The sequence below is a fragment of the Atheta coriaria genome, unplaced genomic scaffold, assembly GCF_025399875.1.
Source record: "Atheta coriaria isolate IRGN ID8LTWV9N9 unplaced genomic scaffold, Caltech_Dcor_3.1 hic_scaffold_14_pilon, whole genome shotgun sequence".
In the NCBI taxonomy this organism is placed as follows: Eukaryota; Metazoa; Arthropoda; class Insecta; order Coleoptera; family Staphylinidae; genus Dalotia; species Dalotia coriaria.
The window spans coordinates 541,773-560,454 of NW_027045456.1; the positions used below are offsets into that span (position 1 = coordinate 541,773).

Consider the following 18,682-nt stretch of genomic DNA (forward strand, 5'->3'; position numbering starts at 1 on the left):
CGCAATTAAAATTTACATTAACGGTCACTTCCACTTCTTTTACATCTTGTTTCTATTTCTATTTCTCCATGAAAGGAATTATTGCGGTATGGGAAATATTACTGCCGTATAAATTGTTCCGCAGGGATTTTTGCTACTGATATATAATTTTTAATTAAAAAGAAACTTTAGAGGTACAGATCCGCTATTCCTTTTAAAGTTATGGGCATTTGAAATCAGAAAACACCGAAAAACGTTAATTATTGCAAATTTCCATCTTGGAAACTCGTATTCCATTAAATTTTGCTATTTTTTGATCATGGAAAAATCAAATACAGTTTTATAATTATTATTACGTTAAATTTCACAAAACTAGCAAAACTGCATTTAATTTTAGTTTAAAAATTACTTAAACACCACCAGCATTATTTTAATCAAGTGTGCTGTAGGTAAATGAAGAAGTACTCTAATTTGTTTGCATGTGAATTGTCCAAGAATGCGTTGGTTATTTAAGCTGTCGTGTTACCACTTATTACACCTCAGTGCGCAAAGAAAGGCACAATTTGTATGCACGACGTGCACGCGCCGCGTGTGCGACTTCTCCGCTTCCGAGGAAAATGAGAGCACTGTGGGCGATTCTTGAAATGTTGTAATTAGGTTCATCAAACACTTTTCAAACACACGAAGTACAAAAGAGAAAAAATCAATAACACCGCACGCATAAATTTCAACCGTAGCTATATAAACATTTCTCTGTTATCCTAAACTTTGTACTTTGATTTTGTAGCTAATGAAACGTGCAGAATTGAATTATTCACAGCGCTGGAATGAAATTAACACCGCGTCGCGAACTTTTGGCGTTTTGTGCGCGCCGCGTGCGAAATTGATATTCCGATCAATTATTTCACACCGAACTAGTCTACGTCGGTCGGCTGACCTTAATTATTCATCATTTATCTGCATCAGCCGCGACTTAATCGGGTCGAAATGGTACGGAGTGAACGCGCCATTTATCAACACCCAACCGTGTTTTGACTAAACTTTTTCGCACGCCGGAAATTATAACTAAACGCTTGAGTTAGACTACAATTATCGACTGTGATCATTTACAGCTGTTGTTTGTTTACTGATTGATTTCTTCCATTCGTATATATTTTTAACTTTGTTTAACTTTTAAACATTTTCCCACGAATGGATTTTCGCAGCCTAATTGTTTTATGAAAATTCTTCAACCTCAAAAAACGCAGGTGATTTATTAATTGTATGAGTTTACGACTTAAAATTAAATTGGCTGTAATTAAATAAATCACGGATGCCGTTCGCGGTGCACCGTGCTGGCAGGAATGCGATGTTCGCGCTTTCCTGTTGTGTTGGGTTTTTTGTTTCGCTCACGGCGCCAACAAACGCAACCACGTGAAAACGCACGAAGGAATCTAGGCAATTCGTACATTTCGTTGCGTTAATTGACTCGTTAATGTGTGCATCGCGCTTTAATTGAAAAGTCCTACATCTCGCCAGCGCTCAGCTCCCGTCGGTCAAGAGAAACGCACGCACACCATAAAGAAAATTAAAGAAATTAGACGTTGGAGAATGAAAAAAATTACACTTGCAGTCATAAATTAAAATTACCTGTATTGCACTCCAGGGGCAATGTGTTTACGATTATCTTATTTATAAACGAATTGAATGGCTTATTGATTAAGATCGTGTTATGTGGTTTGTGGCAAGGAATTTTAGTTAATGGTTCATGTTCATGTTTAATGACATTCTGCAGAGTTAATGAGCAAAGAATGCAATGTTTCGAAGTGCCTCGAGGATGCCAAATTAAGACGATCTTCTAGGAGCTGATAATTAAACTGTAAACGATCAACTCGTGCTGCGTGTTGCCTGCTATTATTCCTAAAATTACCAAAAGACATATAACACATGCATTTAATATATAATAAACGATTTTAGTTTTAGTTTAGCGATTTGCGCATGTATCGTTAACTTTAATTATTATTAATTTATATGATGACGCATGTTCTACTAATATTTTTCACGCAATATATTTTTGTAATTGATTAACTAATCAATCACTGAACATTGATAATGCGTATTCTATTTCCTTGTTTGTAAACACAGCACAATGCACTCCTTTGATGTTGATGTTGATAACAATCGATTGACTTTTTGCTGAATAATGCAATCAATCATTGCATTGATCGAAACGATTGTTTAGCATCGATGACAATACTAATCCTGTTCTAACATAAGCATGATATATAATAAACTGTGCATGTTTACTCTCCACTCATCAACGAACCGTAATAACCGCTAATTGAATTTTTTTCATGCGCAAACCTCTCGTTTAGATTCTATCTGCATGATGTAGTTAGTTGTGTTTCCGTGTATCGTAACAATTAATTGTATTATTATTAATTTCGGAAATAAATTGTCGACGCACATCAATGTTCAATTTCCTTTGTAATCGTCGTAACGACGTCTAATGTTGTCCAGCGTTGTCTAACGTTCGATCTTCTACATGGGAAGCGCCGACGAAGCGGGCCGTAAATTTTCCTTAAGTGCGACGTAAATCCGGCTGTTTATAAGACTTAGCCGTCGGCGGGGTTAGCGCAGGGACTCTCGACACTTGCGCCTTCTTCGAAGAAGGCGGAAGTGTGAAGACCACGAACAAAAACAAGGAGCAAACGCTGCGCAATGCGAAGACAAAGTGAAATAAAACTCGCAAACACCTTTGGCCAAAGGCAGCTGGGTGGAGACAGTGGCGCGCGTAAATATTTCCGCGATGTAATGATGAGAATTACGTTTTAAAAGCGGCGCGCCATGAAAAAGTCGTTTGTGGTGTTCGCGGTGCGACATTGACATTTGCATAAGCCATTCACGCGACCTATGTGCACAGTTAGTGCCCTGTTTCTGTTGGTTTTCATCCAGTTTTTCGCCGTGGATGCACGGCATACCATCGCTCAATCGGACGGGCACGCGCACGTGCACATGCACACTGGTATTGCTTTTTTTGGTTTTACGACTGCTGCCGAGGAACGTCTCGCGGAGTCTCTCTACAGTTGAAACCGCAAGAGCGAAATTCTAACTGTAACGGTGCCGCGGCATGAACGCCGCACTATTTGCACGCCCACACGATTTGATCGTATCGACTGCAACAAGTCAGCAATTCAATAAATACAATAAATTAAATAATTAAATGAATGGATTGTATAATACGGAAGTTGGTGCTTCGGCTATAAATTTTGTGTGTGCCACAATGTTATTGTACAATCAACACAAAGGTAAGATTTTGATTTTATTGCAAAATATTGTTAAGTGTCAAAGACATAAATTTCTTATTTTTCTTGTAAATTTTGTTAAAAAATGATTTTTTATGCTTAAAAGTGTGAAATCGGTAGCTAGAAATACTCAAAATGATTTAAGTGGTAAGTGCCAATGGATCACACCTCGGTTTTGTGCGAAAAGTGAAAACTAGGTTGCTTTGCTACCGGTGTGCCGGCATATGAATATCAATATCAATTCGTCAATGATACGACGCCGGTAGTCGCCTCTCACACATTAATGTGCCGTTATAAATGACAATCGTGTCAATTCATTCACAAAGAACAACGTGTTTGCATCACATTAGTATTGTCGCCATTCAATGAACATCTAAAATTAAATCAAGTGTTATAAATAATATGGAATAAATGAAGTCTAGTCATAAACAATGAAGTAAATGAGTAGTAAAATAATAAATTTCTTCCTGTTGTGTATCGCCATTACGAACAAAGTGCCTTCTCGAATCTATTGCTGTAATTATGTCCACTTTAAGCCGCTTCCATCTACGATGAAAAATGAACGAAAATAATGTCTTTCGACGGCGATTCCAATTTGAAATTTTAATCGCCGGCACTCCGTTCGTACGGGAATCGACGCGCGAGCGGACGCTGCGATTATTATACGCTCGCGCGGCGATTAATTAGACAGCGAAATTCGAAAACGGCAGGCGTCTTCGCGTCTGTACTCGCGACTCCGCATCTCGATCTCTTCCTTTCTTTGCGCATCAAAAGAGTATCTCGGTTTGTGTATATGTTTTCAATGTTCCAAGGCACAAAGGTATCTACTTGCGCACACAACACACGTTTCGAGCGCGGACTGAACGAAACATATGATGCGAACGTGATCTGCTAACCCAAATTTCAATTTCTCACACGGCGTGTGAGATGGACAGGCAGACAACATCGCTACTTTGTAATAATTGCAAGCAAGTTACATTTTTTTTACTTAATATTTATTAATTTACAAGAAAAGATTTCGTAACGATTTTTTTCTTCTTCAAATTATCTAAGTAATAGTGTTTAAATTGTGTTTTTATTTATCGCTGGTAGATAAACTATTTGGTTGTAATAAATCCTATTAAAATTGACCCGAATTTTCACTCGGTTGCAACAAAAAGATTTCCATACAAAACCGCTTTAATGGCTTTTCCAAAACGCATGAAAATATGCTTTTAGAAAGTTAAAACAGGCAATAATTCCAGCGTCCGTAATCAAGATCCTAATTTTCTTTCACCGAATTTTTGCCCGTCCGTTAAAAGTATACCAAACGCATTACAAACGTACTGAAATTGATGCTGGTCAGAAGTAGTTATAACAAGATAAACGTGCATTTAACATGATTATTATTAGCTATTACCGATCGGCTCTATTACCGCTATTACTATTCATTATTTACGTTTTAATTTTGAGGCGTTCCATGAGTGCAGTTACGAAAAAAAAACAGCGCACGATGCTATCGGTGCCGGCCGGAAGAAGAATGAAAGTCCAACATCAATCAACGCATTACACTCGCGATAGATAAATGTAATGATACACTGTGAGATTCTGATGCTGTTTTCTATCAATTCGTGCTGAATTCTCTCGCGCTCGCCAAATAGGTGCCTTCCTATTTTTATTTATCGTTTATTTATGCTAATCCTGCACATATGATAGCCATCGACACAAAGAAATCTTCGATGCTTCGTGGAGGACGATTCGTGATCGTGATTTTCGCTCGCGTTTTACTCACGATCTTCTTGTGCTTCTTACGAATGTGTAACGAGTTCATCGCTAATAAAATCGAAAATTTCAGACCGCGCAGCCGCAATAGGAAAACTAATATGCAAAGCAGTGCAAATTACACACAGTGAAATTGTTTGCTTTCGACTTCGGCGCACATCTCTCACTCGGATGCTTGGTTAATTATTCATCGATCGCTCTAATTATTTATATTAATTCTGCGTCTGCCGCATAATTGGATTAGCGAAACCATTTCTTTCATTTAAAGGCAAAAATATGAAAGTCACAATAAAAAATTATTCTCATTTATGATCATCATTAAGTTGAGTTAATTATGTCTTTGGAAATGTGAAAAAAATGAGATTAAAGAAGAAATTAAACATTCATTTTTTCATTTTTGGATTTAGTGTTTTCAACTCTTCCTCAGTAAGTAACCTAACCTTACCTAACCTAAAAAAATGTTTTTTTGCCTTAATTGGCTCCAAAAACGATGAATTTGTATCATTTAAACATTCCATTATAAATTAATCCAAGTTAAACGATTTGTGCTCTAAATCTTTTCGCGTGCCTGATTAACTTTTATTAATATTCGCTAATTTTAAATCACGTCCTGTATTGCGCGCAAACGCGAATCAATAAAGCGGCATTAGTGTGAAGCAACCAGAAACTAGGGAAATGAGAAACAGCCAAAGTGGTCATCATGCTGTCCGGCTCGTGTGCACGTGCATCGCGCGTAGATAACCTCTGATTTCCGAGACGCGGATTATTCGCTTACCTACTGTTTATCCAACGATTTGGGTTAATCATGCCTAATTAATTTCTAATTGAGATTAACATCTAGTTGATGCCTCCGCGAGTGAACGCAATGTTTGACTCGTTAGGTCGTTAATTTAATTTCTTTTGATTTTATTAATAAATAGGCAACCAATATAACATGATTACTTCAGAAGCTCTCAGGACTGGTTAAATTTATTTTTGAGTGTGTGCATGTGTGAATGTGTGCATTGCCAACATGACCGCGATCAAATTTCAGTTTGCGCTTGTTCTCGATTCGACTGTTGTGCTCGCACGAACAATGCAGGCACTCGACAAAGCTGCTGCTGCTTTCTTTTGTGCAGCGTGTTATGTGCATGCGTCCATATGGGTTACGTAAACAAGGGTGAGTAATATAATAAACAGTGCGTTTATTTAAACACAAAACACGCGCGCGACGTTTGTGCGGAGACGACGAGAAGAAAGGTGCAGGAGTAGAGCACACAATGACGACGACGATACCAATGTGGCCGGCGGGCCAATCCTTGTGGAGCGCCACGAAGCTCTTTTCTCTCCTCGCAATGAAAAGCAGTGGTAGAACGGCAGCCAGTGGCACGGCCGAAGAGCGAAGACGCCACGAGATCGGGCCAGACCAAACGGCGATGATATAGCTGCGCCGACCGCCAGCCAGACGCACAGAACACGCTCGAGTGTCTTCGCGCGAGCGGCCCACCACGAATCTCCGCTGCAAAACCGAACTTTTTGCGCTGTTTCCGCAAGTTTTCTAGCGCGACTCCTTCGCTTGTGACGCGCGTGTGTGGAACTCAACCGAAGTAAATCTGCTTTTTTTTTTCTCGGGGAAACTCTTCAACGCCACCCGATTGCTGCATGAAGTTGAAGTTGTCAGTGTCGCGGCGCGCCGAAGTAACTTTTGTATCGAGACAAAATGATTTCATTTAATAAACTAACGTGTTGCACATTGCTAGCCGCCGTCGTTTGTGTCTTGCCGAGTAAGTACTTACCTACCATAAGTAACAAAAACTTCCACTCCAATTCAATTAAAAGTTGCAACTTTTCGGCCAACTTTTTAAGCCAACTAAAAGTTCTCATGCTTTAATGCTGAAAGAGTCGCGATGGTAGCAACTTTGGTTCATTGATTCGTGTGAGATTTCCGCGGCGCGTGTCGACGTAACTGCGCTCCGTTAAAATCAGTTAAAATCGGACACAAAAGTTCCGCGCGCTGAATCGAACGCTCGTCTCGCGTTTTGTGCGCTTAGCGCCTCATCATCGCGACACCGTTATTAATTGTTGTTACTTGTTACACTTAACGAGAATCAGCACCGGCCGAAACTGAACTGTTTTTATTTTCGTGTGTATATAATTAAAAATAACTGCAATTATAAATTATTAAATAACTCACTGCAGGCAAAAAATCTGCTAATTAGAAAATAAGATGGCATAGCGCAAGAAAATTAATATGGTTATTATATTAATTAATAAATTAATCAAATAATTAATAAATCGATTTTTTCGATTGAATTTTACAAATTATAAAAAAATAACGCAATTATTATTAAGTAGCTGTGAATAAATATTTGTTTAATTTGTTACGATTTGTTAATTAATGTCTCCAAGCACAAATTACGGATTTTCGCAGACCAATTAACTGATTTGTAGGAATTGTGGTATTTGCATCACTTATTCTTCGCAAAAAACGCGAATTTCTGCGTTCCGAAAAATGCGCGCGACCGAAACCGTTGCTTTTAATTTATGCCCTCTTGTGGTGCGCCTTTTACGTCGGAATTAACGAATTTACTAGTTTACGACAAAACGGCACATATCGCCGAGATGGTCAGCATGTTAATCGCGCGACATGTACAAGGTTGGCATGCGACCACGATTAGAGCAAAGGTATGTCAATAAAATCGTGTGCGGGCTCGCATCTCACATAAAAATTAATTAAGTCAAAAAATTGCGTCGAAATATTTGTGGACTTTTCGGCGCGCTCGCAATTACCGAATTTTATTGCTTACTTAACGTAAAAATGTAAAATTGATTTTTTTTTGCCCGGCGTTCTGCAAACTTATTTTTTTATTTCGGCGGCGACTTCCTGGGCCTTCTTTGACGCGATGCCCCCGATACCGTTGTGCCATTCCCACGTTGACGTATCGCCGGGTGGATTTTTTGCCGCAGTCGTTACACTCGCTGTTACCTCACCGATTCACTTCTTGGACGCACTTACAATCTCATTTTGTGTGTGTTTCTTTTCGCAAAAAACATTTCCGGTGTGCCACGACATAATTGCCCATCATGTAGTGACGCAGTTTCGAGTGCAATTCAATCTGCGGTTTATTACACTTCACCTGTCCGGCAAACATGGCAGAACAAAAGTCGCACGAAATTAATGTGCGCGCACGACTTATTAAGCGCTCTACGTCCGACCGGAAAAAGAAAACTTGTATTGTCATTTGCATATTTTCAAAGTTAAATTGAGGTGTAAATTTTAATTATAAACTGGCGTGCTAAATAAATGATAAATATTCATGAGTCAAAAAGACGTTCAAAATCGATGATAATAAATTGCTAATCATCTTAACTTTTGAAAAGTTTTATTTTTGGCATAATACTTAATTAACGTAATCGGATTAAGAGATTAAGAGCAGGTCACATTAACTAGGTAAGCGTTTCATAAATTAGCAAAATATCAATTCTAGAAACAAAATTAATTGAGATTTATTTATCATTTTATTTTTATTGCCGCCAAGATGCTCCATAATTTAATTAAACTTTTGATTAATAATCTAAAGCGTGTTTGATGTCAATTTACCGAACAATGACTGTTTGGATGTGAATATTACTTCACAAAGAAGCATCGGAACAATGAATACCATTGACTTCCTTTTTCTCAGTTGGTTTATTATTTATAACTTACATGATGTATGTACTAAACGCGATAATATCAAAATCAAATCTCATACTAATCGTTCATTTTATTTGGAATGCTCTGTACCTCTATACATCTCAACCGCAGCACCCAGATATAAAAGATTAAGACATCGTTGAATTTTTATGTTTTACATCGAATTCGTTGCACAATTTTATTTCACATTGCCTGGGCGATCAATAAACCATAAACGCAGCTATAAACTGCGTTCGTACGCAGCACTCGAGATGCGTCTTTAATTGAAACATTTTGTATCGCTGGGTATTGACTGTTACCACATTACTTCACTTTATTATACTTCTTCAGATAAGCATCCGTTGTGGTAGTTGTTCGTTTAATGCCAGGCGCATCGTGCAAGTTCAAGCACACACATTAGAACTCTCATCTTAATTCGACCTTCTCGAATCTCTGAGAGATAATTCAAGTTTGTTTGGTTCGGCAATTCACTAAAGCCTCAATTCGCTGCAATCCGCCGGGTATGTTGCAAGTGCCCGTCTGTTTGTAGTAACTTAACTATTAGCCATACGGAATCGTTTAGATCGTGATGTTTGTGCAAGCGTGTTTAATAGCTAATTGAGCTTCATTTCTGAGTTCAATTTTAAGGCAGTTAACAGCTTATTTAAGCTTAGAAATGGTTTATATCCTCTTATATGATAATCAAAGTATTATATCTTATTTATTTGATATTTATGTTAAATTAGTTCAGTTGTGGTTGAAATGAAACATTTTAAAAGTTTAATATGCAATTTTGCAAGTTAAGTATTCTGGCTTTAGAAGAAAATCAATTTCTCGTTAAACTTTCAAAGTTGCTGATCTCAAGTTCCAATCTCCCACTGGAGTTCTTTGTTGCAATATCCCTTTAGTTGGAGAGTTGAATACAGAAAGTTTAAGTAGCTTTCAGGAAAACAAAATATTTTGATATTATTTCCACCCACCCTGTGCTAATTTTACTTCAACATGATTACCATTGAAATAACTATTTATTAACTTTCTAGTTTCAAGTTTCCTAGCAAAAACCAGCAACTTTTAGGTCCTCGATTTAAGATTACTTAAATGCGTGCGTTTATTTCCTCCTAGAAGATTTAATATTCCATGAACGTGCATATACAATGCAAACGACGCTTTGTTCAAACGCAAGCCGACTTAAAAAGCGAAAAAAAAAACTGGTAAATAAATTTAAGCGCCTTAATACGATAAGTGCGCTTGCGCTCAAGAATATTGTAAACGTGCAGTGTATGCGCTATTAAAGGAAGGTGGCACAAAAACCGCATTAATGCCTGTTGCCGATAAGACATATCTGTATATACTTTCCTAGTTGTAAAGTGTTTGCGATGAATTATAACCTAGAACACATTGAAATGAAAATCTTTCCAATGTGAAAACACTCTGTATTTTTCCGACATTGACATTGGCGTTGAGCGTGAGGCCTTTGCGTACACTTCGCTCAGTCATGAACATGAACGACATGAACCACCATCGGTTTCGACCTATTCACCTACTTCGAACTCGACTTAAGTCTGACATGCCGTCAGTCTCGCCTTCATGTCGCGGGCGCGTTTTTGCCGGCGGTCTCGGATGTTTCCCATAACGTTTATATTCCCATAACAGCTTTCGCGTGCATCGCAAGTGCACACACGTGGCACGCGAATCCTACTTTACTTTTTGTCCACTGTCCAGCGTCTTTAACTCGTGCGGCTTTTTTTCTTCGTCCGCACTGTTCGGTTGTTATTTATCGCTCGGTACACACTTTCAATAAAACAGCGATTCGCGCCGTTGGAATTGCCTCAACGCGGTAAAAAGTGCAAATTGAAATTGTACTGCTATCGCACCTCATTGAAATTAAGCAAAATTTATGATGCGTCGACAATGATTTATTAATTTTGCTCGCCGAGTGCAGCGACGTACAATAGACTACAGATTAAATTAAGAGCACAAGAACGTTGCGTGCTCGGTGGCGATTTGTTAGCGCAATTACGGCGACGGAGAGAACTTCATGAATTTACGCTACGCCTCAAAAGAAAAGTATTCCTATCGGTAATTTCTTTATCAGCACAAAGTTTTTTTCGTCCGTCGTGTGCTTTGATTATACCTTACAATTGTTAACCTACTTGAATGTGTCCAGCATATGTGATTAATATTTAAAACTTTATTTTGCGCCCTAATTATAAATGATTAATGTTTTTCGTTTCACGGTGGCCGCGTTTCGTTTTCATGCTAATTTTCATGTTTGTTTTACGTTGTTTTTAACTGCCGCCGCTGGTTTCTAAAAGTAATCCAGGACGAAATCACGCGGAACAATAAAAATTAAGACGTTCGCTCATCGTTTACACACTTTCGAACGTCGGTAACTCAAAATTGTCGATTTTGTCGTCATGTCGTCACAGTTCGCAGGTTTTGCAACATTTGACGAGGAAAAAAACTAAGTAAAGGTTCGATAAACTTTTGCTTGCTTGTTTTTTAATTCATAAAGTCAAACAACCTGGAAACGTGACATCAGCAAATTGCAGTAATGAAGACCCCGCAAATTTCGGCACTGCATACAAAAATGCTGCGTGCCATCACGAACAAATAATTGCAGAAGAAATTTTCGTGCCGGTGCAAGATGCTTCGTACGCGGAATAAAGCTATACATGCGCCGTGGTCTTCCTTCCATTCGCTGCACAAAGGGCAAAAAAGTTGAAGTTTATTGTTTGTCTCCCGTGTGTGTGCGCGCCGGACCGGTACGTGATCAGTCATCCAGGCGGATTTAAACGTTTGCACGTTTTTGCAACGAAAAAGTCACGCAGAGTCACATAATTCCACGACATGTGAGTCGTAAATTTCAGCCTGTTTCATCTTTTCATCGTTTAATCGCAAGGTGCATAACTCGTTGGAACATTACCAAGTCCAGGAATGAGTGATTTATAACAGTTTCGTTTCGTTTTCTTTCGTTTACCCTGAAACTAGCAACACGTCTGGTACCTGCATGGTAATATTCTTGTTTAGATAGACGTTTTCATTAGCAATTTGACCTTTGACGCCGAGAGCTCTAAATATGCGGTCAGGGCATAAGCAATTTTCATTTCATTGTAATCTGGATGTTGGAGATTTATGAATTTGACAACAAAGTTGCCATTGTGAGGAATCTCATGCTAAACGAGAAATTCAACAATAATTATGAGTGTTTGCAATGATAGTTAGAATTGTTAGAACAATGCTAACTCAACCAACGTACGTGTATCTTCAATAAGAACATGTAGTTAGAGAGTTAGAGTTAGTTTATTTTGCTTGCTCAGCAACAGAACCGAATGCCTTCACGGTTCATTTCTGCTCCTTTGCGACCCGGCTCTACGGCTGCAACAATTCTAATCTGTAACAGTCGACTGGTTATAAGAAACTAGCAATCGTCGTGGTCAATGCAGACATGCGCTTGAACATAAAATAAGGAAGTGTGTACGGAAATCACCAACAGACGTATTTAAATCACCATAAACCGGCGCAACTTTTGTTTGCTTCTACTCATTTCTTCTCGTTCTTGATGTTTTACGTTTAATTACAGGTACTTTGGCCGCTAGAGATTCATCCTGCCCGCGAATCTGTGCTCCTCATGGGTATGGCGATCCAGTATGCGGCACGGACGCTTTCATTTACCCCAACATTTGCGAAATGAAGAAGAAAACATGCGGAAAAGGAGTAAAGATCTCGCCGGATCATGAGCTCTGCAAGCGGTCGTCAGGGTCGAAATGTGAACACAAATGTGGATCTGACAAGGATCCCGTGTGCGGCACCGATGGCCGCACTTATCTCAATAGATGCATGCTGCAGGTTGAAATCTGTCGCTTGGGCATTGGTCTCAGTCATCTTGGACCATGTAATAATATCAGTGCGCATCGCGAGAACTGTCCGGTGGATTGTAAACAAGCACCACAAGATGGGCCCATTTGCGGAAGTGATGGCAACGTGTACAAAAACACTTGTCAAATGAAGCTGATCACGTGCGGGTAAGTGTATGCAGGTATATTAATGTGTGTTTTGTTTAATATGGGGATGGATTCGTAGGCAAGGTGTGGTCCGCACCAACAAGAAGTACTGCCAGACGACGCGACATTGCCGCGAGTCCTGCTGGAGGAATGCGCGCCCCACCTGCGGCTCCGACGGCAAGATCTACGCGAACGTCTGCCGCATGAAGTCGAAGAACTGCGGCAAACACGTGTTCGAGGTGCCGATGGCGTACTGCGTCAGCCAGGAGCGGTCGCCAACAAGCGTCGCCTGCCCGACGGACTGCGCCGGCGAGCTGGAGAAGCCCGCTTGTGGCTCCGATGGCCTGGTCTATCGCAATGAGTGCGAGATGAAATTGTTGACTTGCGGGTAGGTCATCAATCAACGCGAGCGGTAAGCGCGCCCGTAATGTAATTGCAGATCAATCACAATTACAGCGCGCGCGGCCGCCGCTTTCGGGTTCATTATTTCGCAGTTATGCGCGCGGGTATGAATTAACGCTTAACTGTATTGCAGTTCGAACAAGAGAGTCGGCAAGGTCGACATGGAGAAGTGCCGCAACCGTCTTACAAAATGCCTCAAGATGAAGTGCACCAACGACATGGATCCGGTGTGCGGAACGGACGCCCGGACGTATACGAACCAGTGTGCGCTCAACATGGCGACGTGTCTGAAGGGCGTGCAACTGGCGCACCTCGGCAACTGCACCGTACTCAAGGAACAGGCATGCCCCACGCATTGCGACGACGATGAAGGCGTCGAGCCAATCTGCGGCTCCGACGGAAATGTTTACAAGTAAGAACAATACATCCCACTATATTATTTTGGTTTTTGAACTCAGCTCATCAACGGTGCATTCTTCTCTGATGTGTTCTCATAATTGATGCTGAATGGGGAATAACGATGCACGAAACGCAGGCAAAATATATACATTTAACCCACCCGCCAATGAATAATGAGGGGCACCTCTAACGTGGTGAAACATATTGTCTAACGACGTGCATTATGTCAGGTCGTGTTGAAGTCTGGCAATTTTCGGCATGGCTCCTAATTGCAGTCTGCGGTTTGCAGATTGCAAATTTTGTTTTATATCCATCAATTTTCGCAAATGACGGTCATAACTAAAACTCGCCAAACTTCATCCAATGTAATTATTTTTTCATTCTCCTGCACAGGTCGGAGTGCGAATTAAAGAAGGATACCTGTGGGCAGTTGGTGGTTCAGGTCCCGGCGCATCACTGTAGGACTACAGCAGCGTGCAACGAACAATGCGATGAAAGCGAACGACAATTCGTATGCGGCTCTGATAATAAGATCTACAGGAGCGAATGCGAGATGAAGCGCAGCAATTGCGGGTAAGGATCTATGTCGGTGCACTTTGAATGCATGTAATTGACGTGTTTTTCATGGGTGTGTACGCAGGAAACACATTTACGTTGTGCCAATGAAGCGCTGCCTCTCCGGATTTCTCTTCCGCGGCTGCCAAAAGATCTGTCCGACCTACTACGATCCGGTGTGCGGCACCGATAGCATGACCTACAGTAACACTTGCTTCCTCGAAATCGAAAACTGTCGGTCGCGGTCGTTGGTGCAGCTGAAGAACATGGGCACGTGCGCGGAGCCGCTTAACGAGGTCCCCAAGAACTACCTCTACTGAGCCTTCATCGTCGGTGCATCATTTTTCTAGCCTTGCCTTGCCAACTACCGCACACACACTCATCACCTATGTAGCGACAGAGATATTTTTCGATGCTACATTTAATGATTTCAAATATGGCACGTGTTGATCACTTCCATCAATTTATTTCCTATTCACTATTTTGCGGCCATTTATCAGTTTTACTTTTGTTTTTTTAATTATTTAATTTAGTGTTGTTTTCAATCTCCATTAAAAGTTCTTCTCTTTGTATTAAGAACAATATGAGTGGCTAATATGTGATTCCAGCGACTGATTACAAGTTTTTTTTTTCAGTTTTCCATTAATTTCATTAGATTTGAAATTATATTTACACATTTTAGTTTATGTTATTTATTGTATTTTAGTGTATTTTGTAATATTATTTATCATTTTGTAGTTGTATTTATTATTGTCTTGTGTATTGTGTAATTCTTGTTTACCTCAATTTGCTTTTTGCAATTATGAGTTGTTTACAAAGATATCTATTTATTTACGTCTTGATTGTGCCAATTTTTTGGTTTTATTACAGTTTACAACTATTTTTAAATTAACGAAACAAGTTTATGCGTTGTTTATTTTGTATAAAAATTAAAATTCTTTTTTCAATGAAATATTTGTATTGACATGCAACATCTACCAGTACCACACGAGCCTGGGTACTCTGCTCTTCAGAATATATGTTTCACAAAGGATGGCGATCAGATCTTTATAGAATCTACTAAATATTCTGAAAATGAGAAGATTGTCGAGAGGATTTGCAACAAAAAGTTTCACAACTGATTTACATGTTAAAAATAATTTTTAATTACAAGTGCGGGCAAAATCATATCAGTTCATTTTGTTACAATATAAATTAACATCATTTTAAAATTACTAAATTCCTAACAAAATTACTACCAAAAATGACTGGAGAGTATTCCCATAGGTCTTTCCACTTTTCCTGTCTTATAGTAATTCTGCAATAAAACTTCAAGTCTTGCCAACGGACCACCAGAGTCCTTTTCCTTCAACAGCGGAATTTGAAACTCGACAAGATAAATAATTAACTTCTTAAATTGTCTGCCATAGGTCTCCTGCATAGTCGATCCAGCAACTTCCAAGAAACTATTAATAGCTGTTGCCGTGACATCCACATACGGAACTCTATTCAAAGTCCTTGCAAACCACGTCCAACCATTCCCCAGATGATGTGGATTCTCAGGTGTACCACGCTTTGTGTTACTAATTAGAATAGAGAAATACAACTTACAAATACCAGTTATTCTTTTCAGAAACTTATCCTGTTTCTCTATAACTCCGTCATTATACTGATACCCCATAAGTGTATAAAACTGTTCATCACTCTGGCCCTCCTGTTTTTGAAAGTATATCGGTAGTAAATATGGACACTCCTTGTAGAAATGAGCTAAGAGCAATTTTCCAAAAATCGGAAAATCATTCCATAAAGTTACAATTATAGTAGCGTACGCAAAAGCAGCATCAGGGTTGCTTGATATTGTTAGATCCCCTTGCAAAACAAACTTTTTTGCTAGTAAATCCATCACGAACGCGATGCCCTGTGGATGCTGTGAGGCATTCATGCGACTATCACTAATCTGAACAGTTTTACCCGACAATAAATTGTACAATTTATTGTATTTATCTCGTAAGTGCTCACTGCTAACAGCAGATATTGCGTTTACCGGAAGGTTGACAGCTTTCTTGCAATCAAATTTAAACTGTTTTAATGACTGATCATCCAATAACTGTTTATAGCTTTGTTGATGCTGTTGTAGGAAAGTTTGAAGTCCAACATAGGTAGTTAAAATTTCTTTATCATCTGATTGAATTGTAGAAGTCATAGAAGATGCTGGTGTGTTTTCTGTAGGTTGAATAACTTGTGCAGATTGTTCTGTTGTTTGTGCTGCTTGTTGAGCTGCAAGTGCAGCTTGTTCTGCCGCAAGTTTCTCTTCTTCCTTTTTCTTTAATGCAGCAACTGTTTCAGCTGCCTCGCGTTCACGCTTCTCGTAATGTGCTTTAATTTTATTCTTAATTAACTCTTTCATTTGTTTAGATGTCTGTAGTATGTCATTAGCAAGTTTTATGTCTTGTTGGTGTACTTGTGTTGATCGTATTTTAGTGCTAATACTTTTGTAACTACTGCAAATGTGTTTAAAATCATTTTCAAATTTCAACAATTCACTCTTAGCTTCCTGATTTGTTTTCATTAAACTATCAATTTCTTTGATGGTGGTGACAATATCTTGCTCAATAGTAGCATAATCTGAATGTAACTTCTGTTGTTTTTGTTGTTCCTCAGCTTTAGCTTTAAGTAATTTAACATTTTCTTGTTGTCTCTGTTTGTTTCTAGCTGAAGCCTTCTCAATTTCAATTTTTGACTCATGCTCCACTTCATTCATTGCCTGCTTCATTAAATCTGCTTGATATTGAATTTCTTTAAACTTTAATGCCTGGTGTTGCTTCCATTGTTGAGCTTTCTTTGCTTCCTGCACTTTGTTGAACATATCCATGGTTTTCTTATGAACATCCATTGATTGATGCTCAATTTCTTTACGCTGTTTCTCCATTCCAGATAGAATATCATTTTGTATTGTATTATTTGAACTGAGGATGGGCACTTGTTTTTGGTTTTGAGTAGCTGTTACTTCTGCAGAATCAATTGTATCACAAGAAGATTTTGAAATAATTCTTGGTGATTGTGTTTTTGGGGGGCTTAATATTGAATTAGGTCCAATGGTAACACTATCAACAAACTGGGTAATTTTGATAGCTTTTGATATAGCTGAGATTTTTAATGCTGAAAAATCTGATATCATTTCATCTACGTCCATTTTCTGATGTTTCTCTTAATTTTCTGCAAATATTCAACCAAAGATCAGTAAGTATGAAGTAAGTTTTACTTCATAAATATTACTCACTATTTCTTCAAATATGTAAGTAGATGTTTTGCGAAACAAACAAAAACAAGTGGATTATAACCGCACTTTGACATATGTTAACTAAAGGTGATGTATATGGTAGTGCAAGTGCCCAGTCCCAGCCAGAAACGATGGGTTTGTGTTGTTCTGAAGTATTTGAATTTCTCTGGGAATAGCAATAGTATCACTATTGCAATAATTGCAAATTACTCAGCACTACTACATCAATTTATTAATAGGTATGTTAGACAATTTTATACAGTTCTACTGATTCCAATACATAAACATAATACTTATCTATAATCTGTAATTATCTATAGTACTAATCTTTATTTATCACTAATAATCGTCGATTTGGTTCATTCTTTAAACCCAATTCAATTCTATTAACAAACCATTTATCATCTACAGATTTTCTTTTAGCCCAGAAATGCATAGTTCCTCTCTCTTTGCTGCCAATTACAGGTACTTCATATTTGGCTGATAAATCATTGGTATAATTCTTCTCCACATTGCCTACATCTATTGTACCAGTTTTGATGGGTTCACCTAGTATATGAACAGCTCCCTTGTGTGTTCGTATTGTTGTCAAAGCCTCTTTGTAATACTCTGTCTCAGATATTCTGTCATTAAATTTTGATCTTGTTAAAAGTCCCATTGTTACAGTGGCCATTCCTCCCAAAGCTGCTATTTTCACTAATGTGTGATTGGTTACACCCATTCTGTTTAATTATTTTCTCAAACTTTATGGGAAAACTTTGAAATGGGCAAGGCTGTCAAGTGAAGATAATTTGTGGTTAAGTTTGCGTCGTCCTGGATGCAAGATCCGTGCATCATACTGTAAGTATTCAATTTCTTTATCGTTTTATTAATAATTGTTGTTAATTGTTGTCATCTAACAGAAAACGTGAACTCGTGAACACTATGTGTAGTATGCAAATGAAAATATTCAATCCAAAGGTTGCATTATTCTGTACTAAAACATGATCTCAAAGAACAGCACCTTTTATAATAATGATCTTAATCTATTTTTCACAAAAAATCAAGTAACTAAATAATTAGAAACTACAGTACAGCTTTTTTGTATTTTATCGACATTTTCAGTTTCAAGGCGCTGAGTTTTGTTTGTTTTAAGGGTGTAACAGTTGAATGCAACCAACATCTGAGGATTGCTGTACTTGCATTGGAATGTAAGCTTTGCATTTTTTTAAATTTTCATAAATGCTGTTTACTGTTTTGCGATTTTGAATTTAGTTTAGGGTTTTAATCCAGCAGCTGAACAAGTCTTCTCAGCTCTCAAAATTTAATTTTTTTGTATGGAAGCGCTATTTTTTATTGCTTTTAGAGACCTAGCAGTGTAACGGTAGCTTTGTATTCGGTAGATGTA

At 38.6% G+C, this 18,682-nt stretch overlaps 2 protein-coding genes and 1 long non-coding RNA gene across 4 annotated transcripts; 2 read left to right on the forward strand and 1 right to left on the reverse strand.

Moving 5' to 3' along the window:
* The first annotated feature begins 2,906 nt into the window (after positions 1-2,906).
* Positions 2,907-14,988, forward strand: LOC135801924 (serine protease inhibitor dipetalogastin-like). Of its 2 annotated transcripts, none has more exons than XM_065315446.1 (6): positions 2,907-3,266; positions 12,260-12,701; positions 12,760-13,068; positions 13,216-13,494; positions 13,875-14,054; positions 14,122-14,988. In XM_065315446.1, exons 1-6 carry the CDS (start codon positions 3,182-3,184, stop codon positions 14,354-14,356), a joined length of 1,530 nt encoding a protein of 509 aa, XP_065171518.1. In that variant the 5' UTR covers positions 2,907-3,181; the 3' UTR covers positions 14,357-14,988. The 2 variants fall into 2 exon arrangements, with proteins under 2 accessions (XP_065171518.1, XP_065171519.1); XM_065315447.1 differs by lacking the exon at positions 2,907-3,266 and adding an exon at positions 6,395-6,787.
* A 169-nt stretch (positions 14,989-15,157) lies between these two features.
* Positions 15,158-17,599, reverse strand: LOC135801923 (mRNA export factor Gle1-like). The gene is made up of 2 exons (XM_065315444.1): positions 17,296-17,599; positions 15,158-17,231 (listed from the first exon to the last, which is right to left on the reverse strand). The coding sequence occupies exon 2, from the start codon at positions 17,206-17,208 to the stop codon at positions 15,271-15,273; it is 1,938 nt and encodes a 645-aa protein (XP_065171516.1). The 5' UTR covers positions 17,209-17,231; positions 17,296-17,599; the 3' UTR covers positions 15,158-15,270.
* Positions 17,600-17,621: 22 nt separating this feature from the next.
* Positions 17,622-18,313, forward strand: LOC135801925 (uncharacterized). Its single transcript, XR_010550480.1, has 2 exons — positions 17,622-18,135; positions 18,198-18,313. It is a non-coding gene; the product is annotated as an uncharacterized lncRNA (long non-coding RNA).
* Positions 18,314-18,682: the final 369 nt, after the last annotated feature.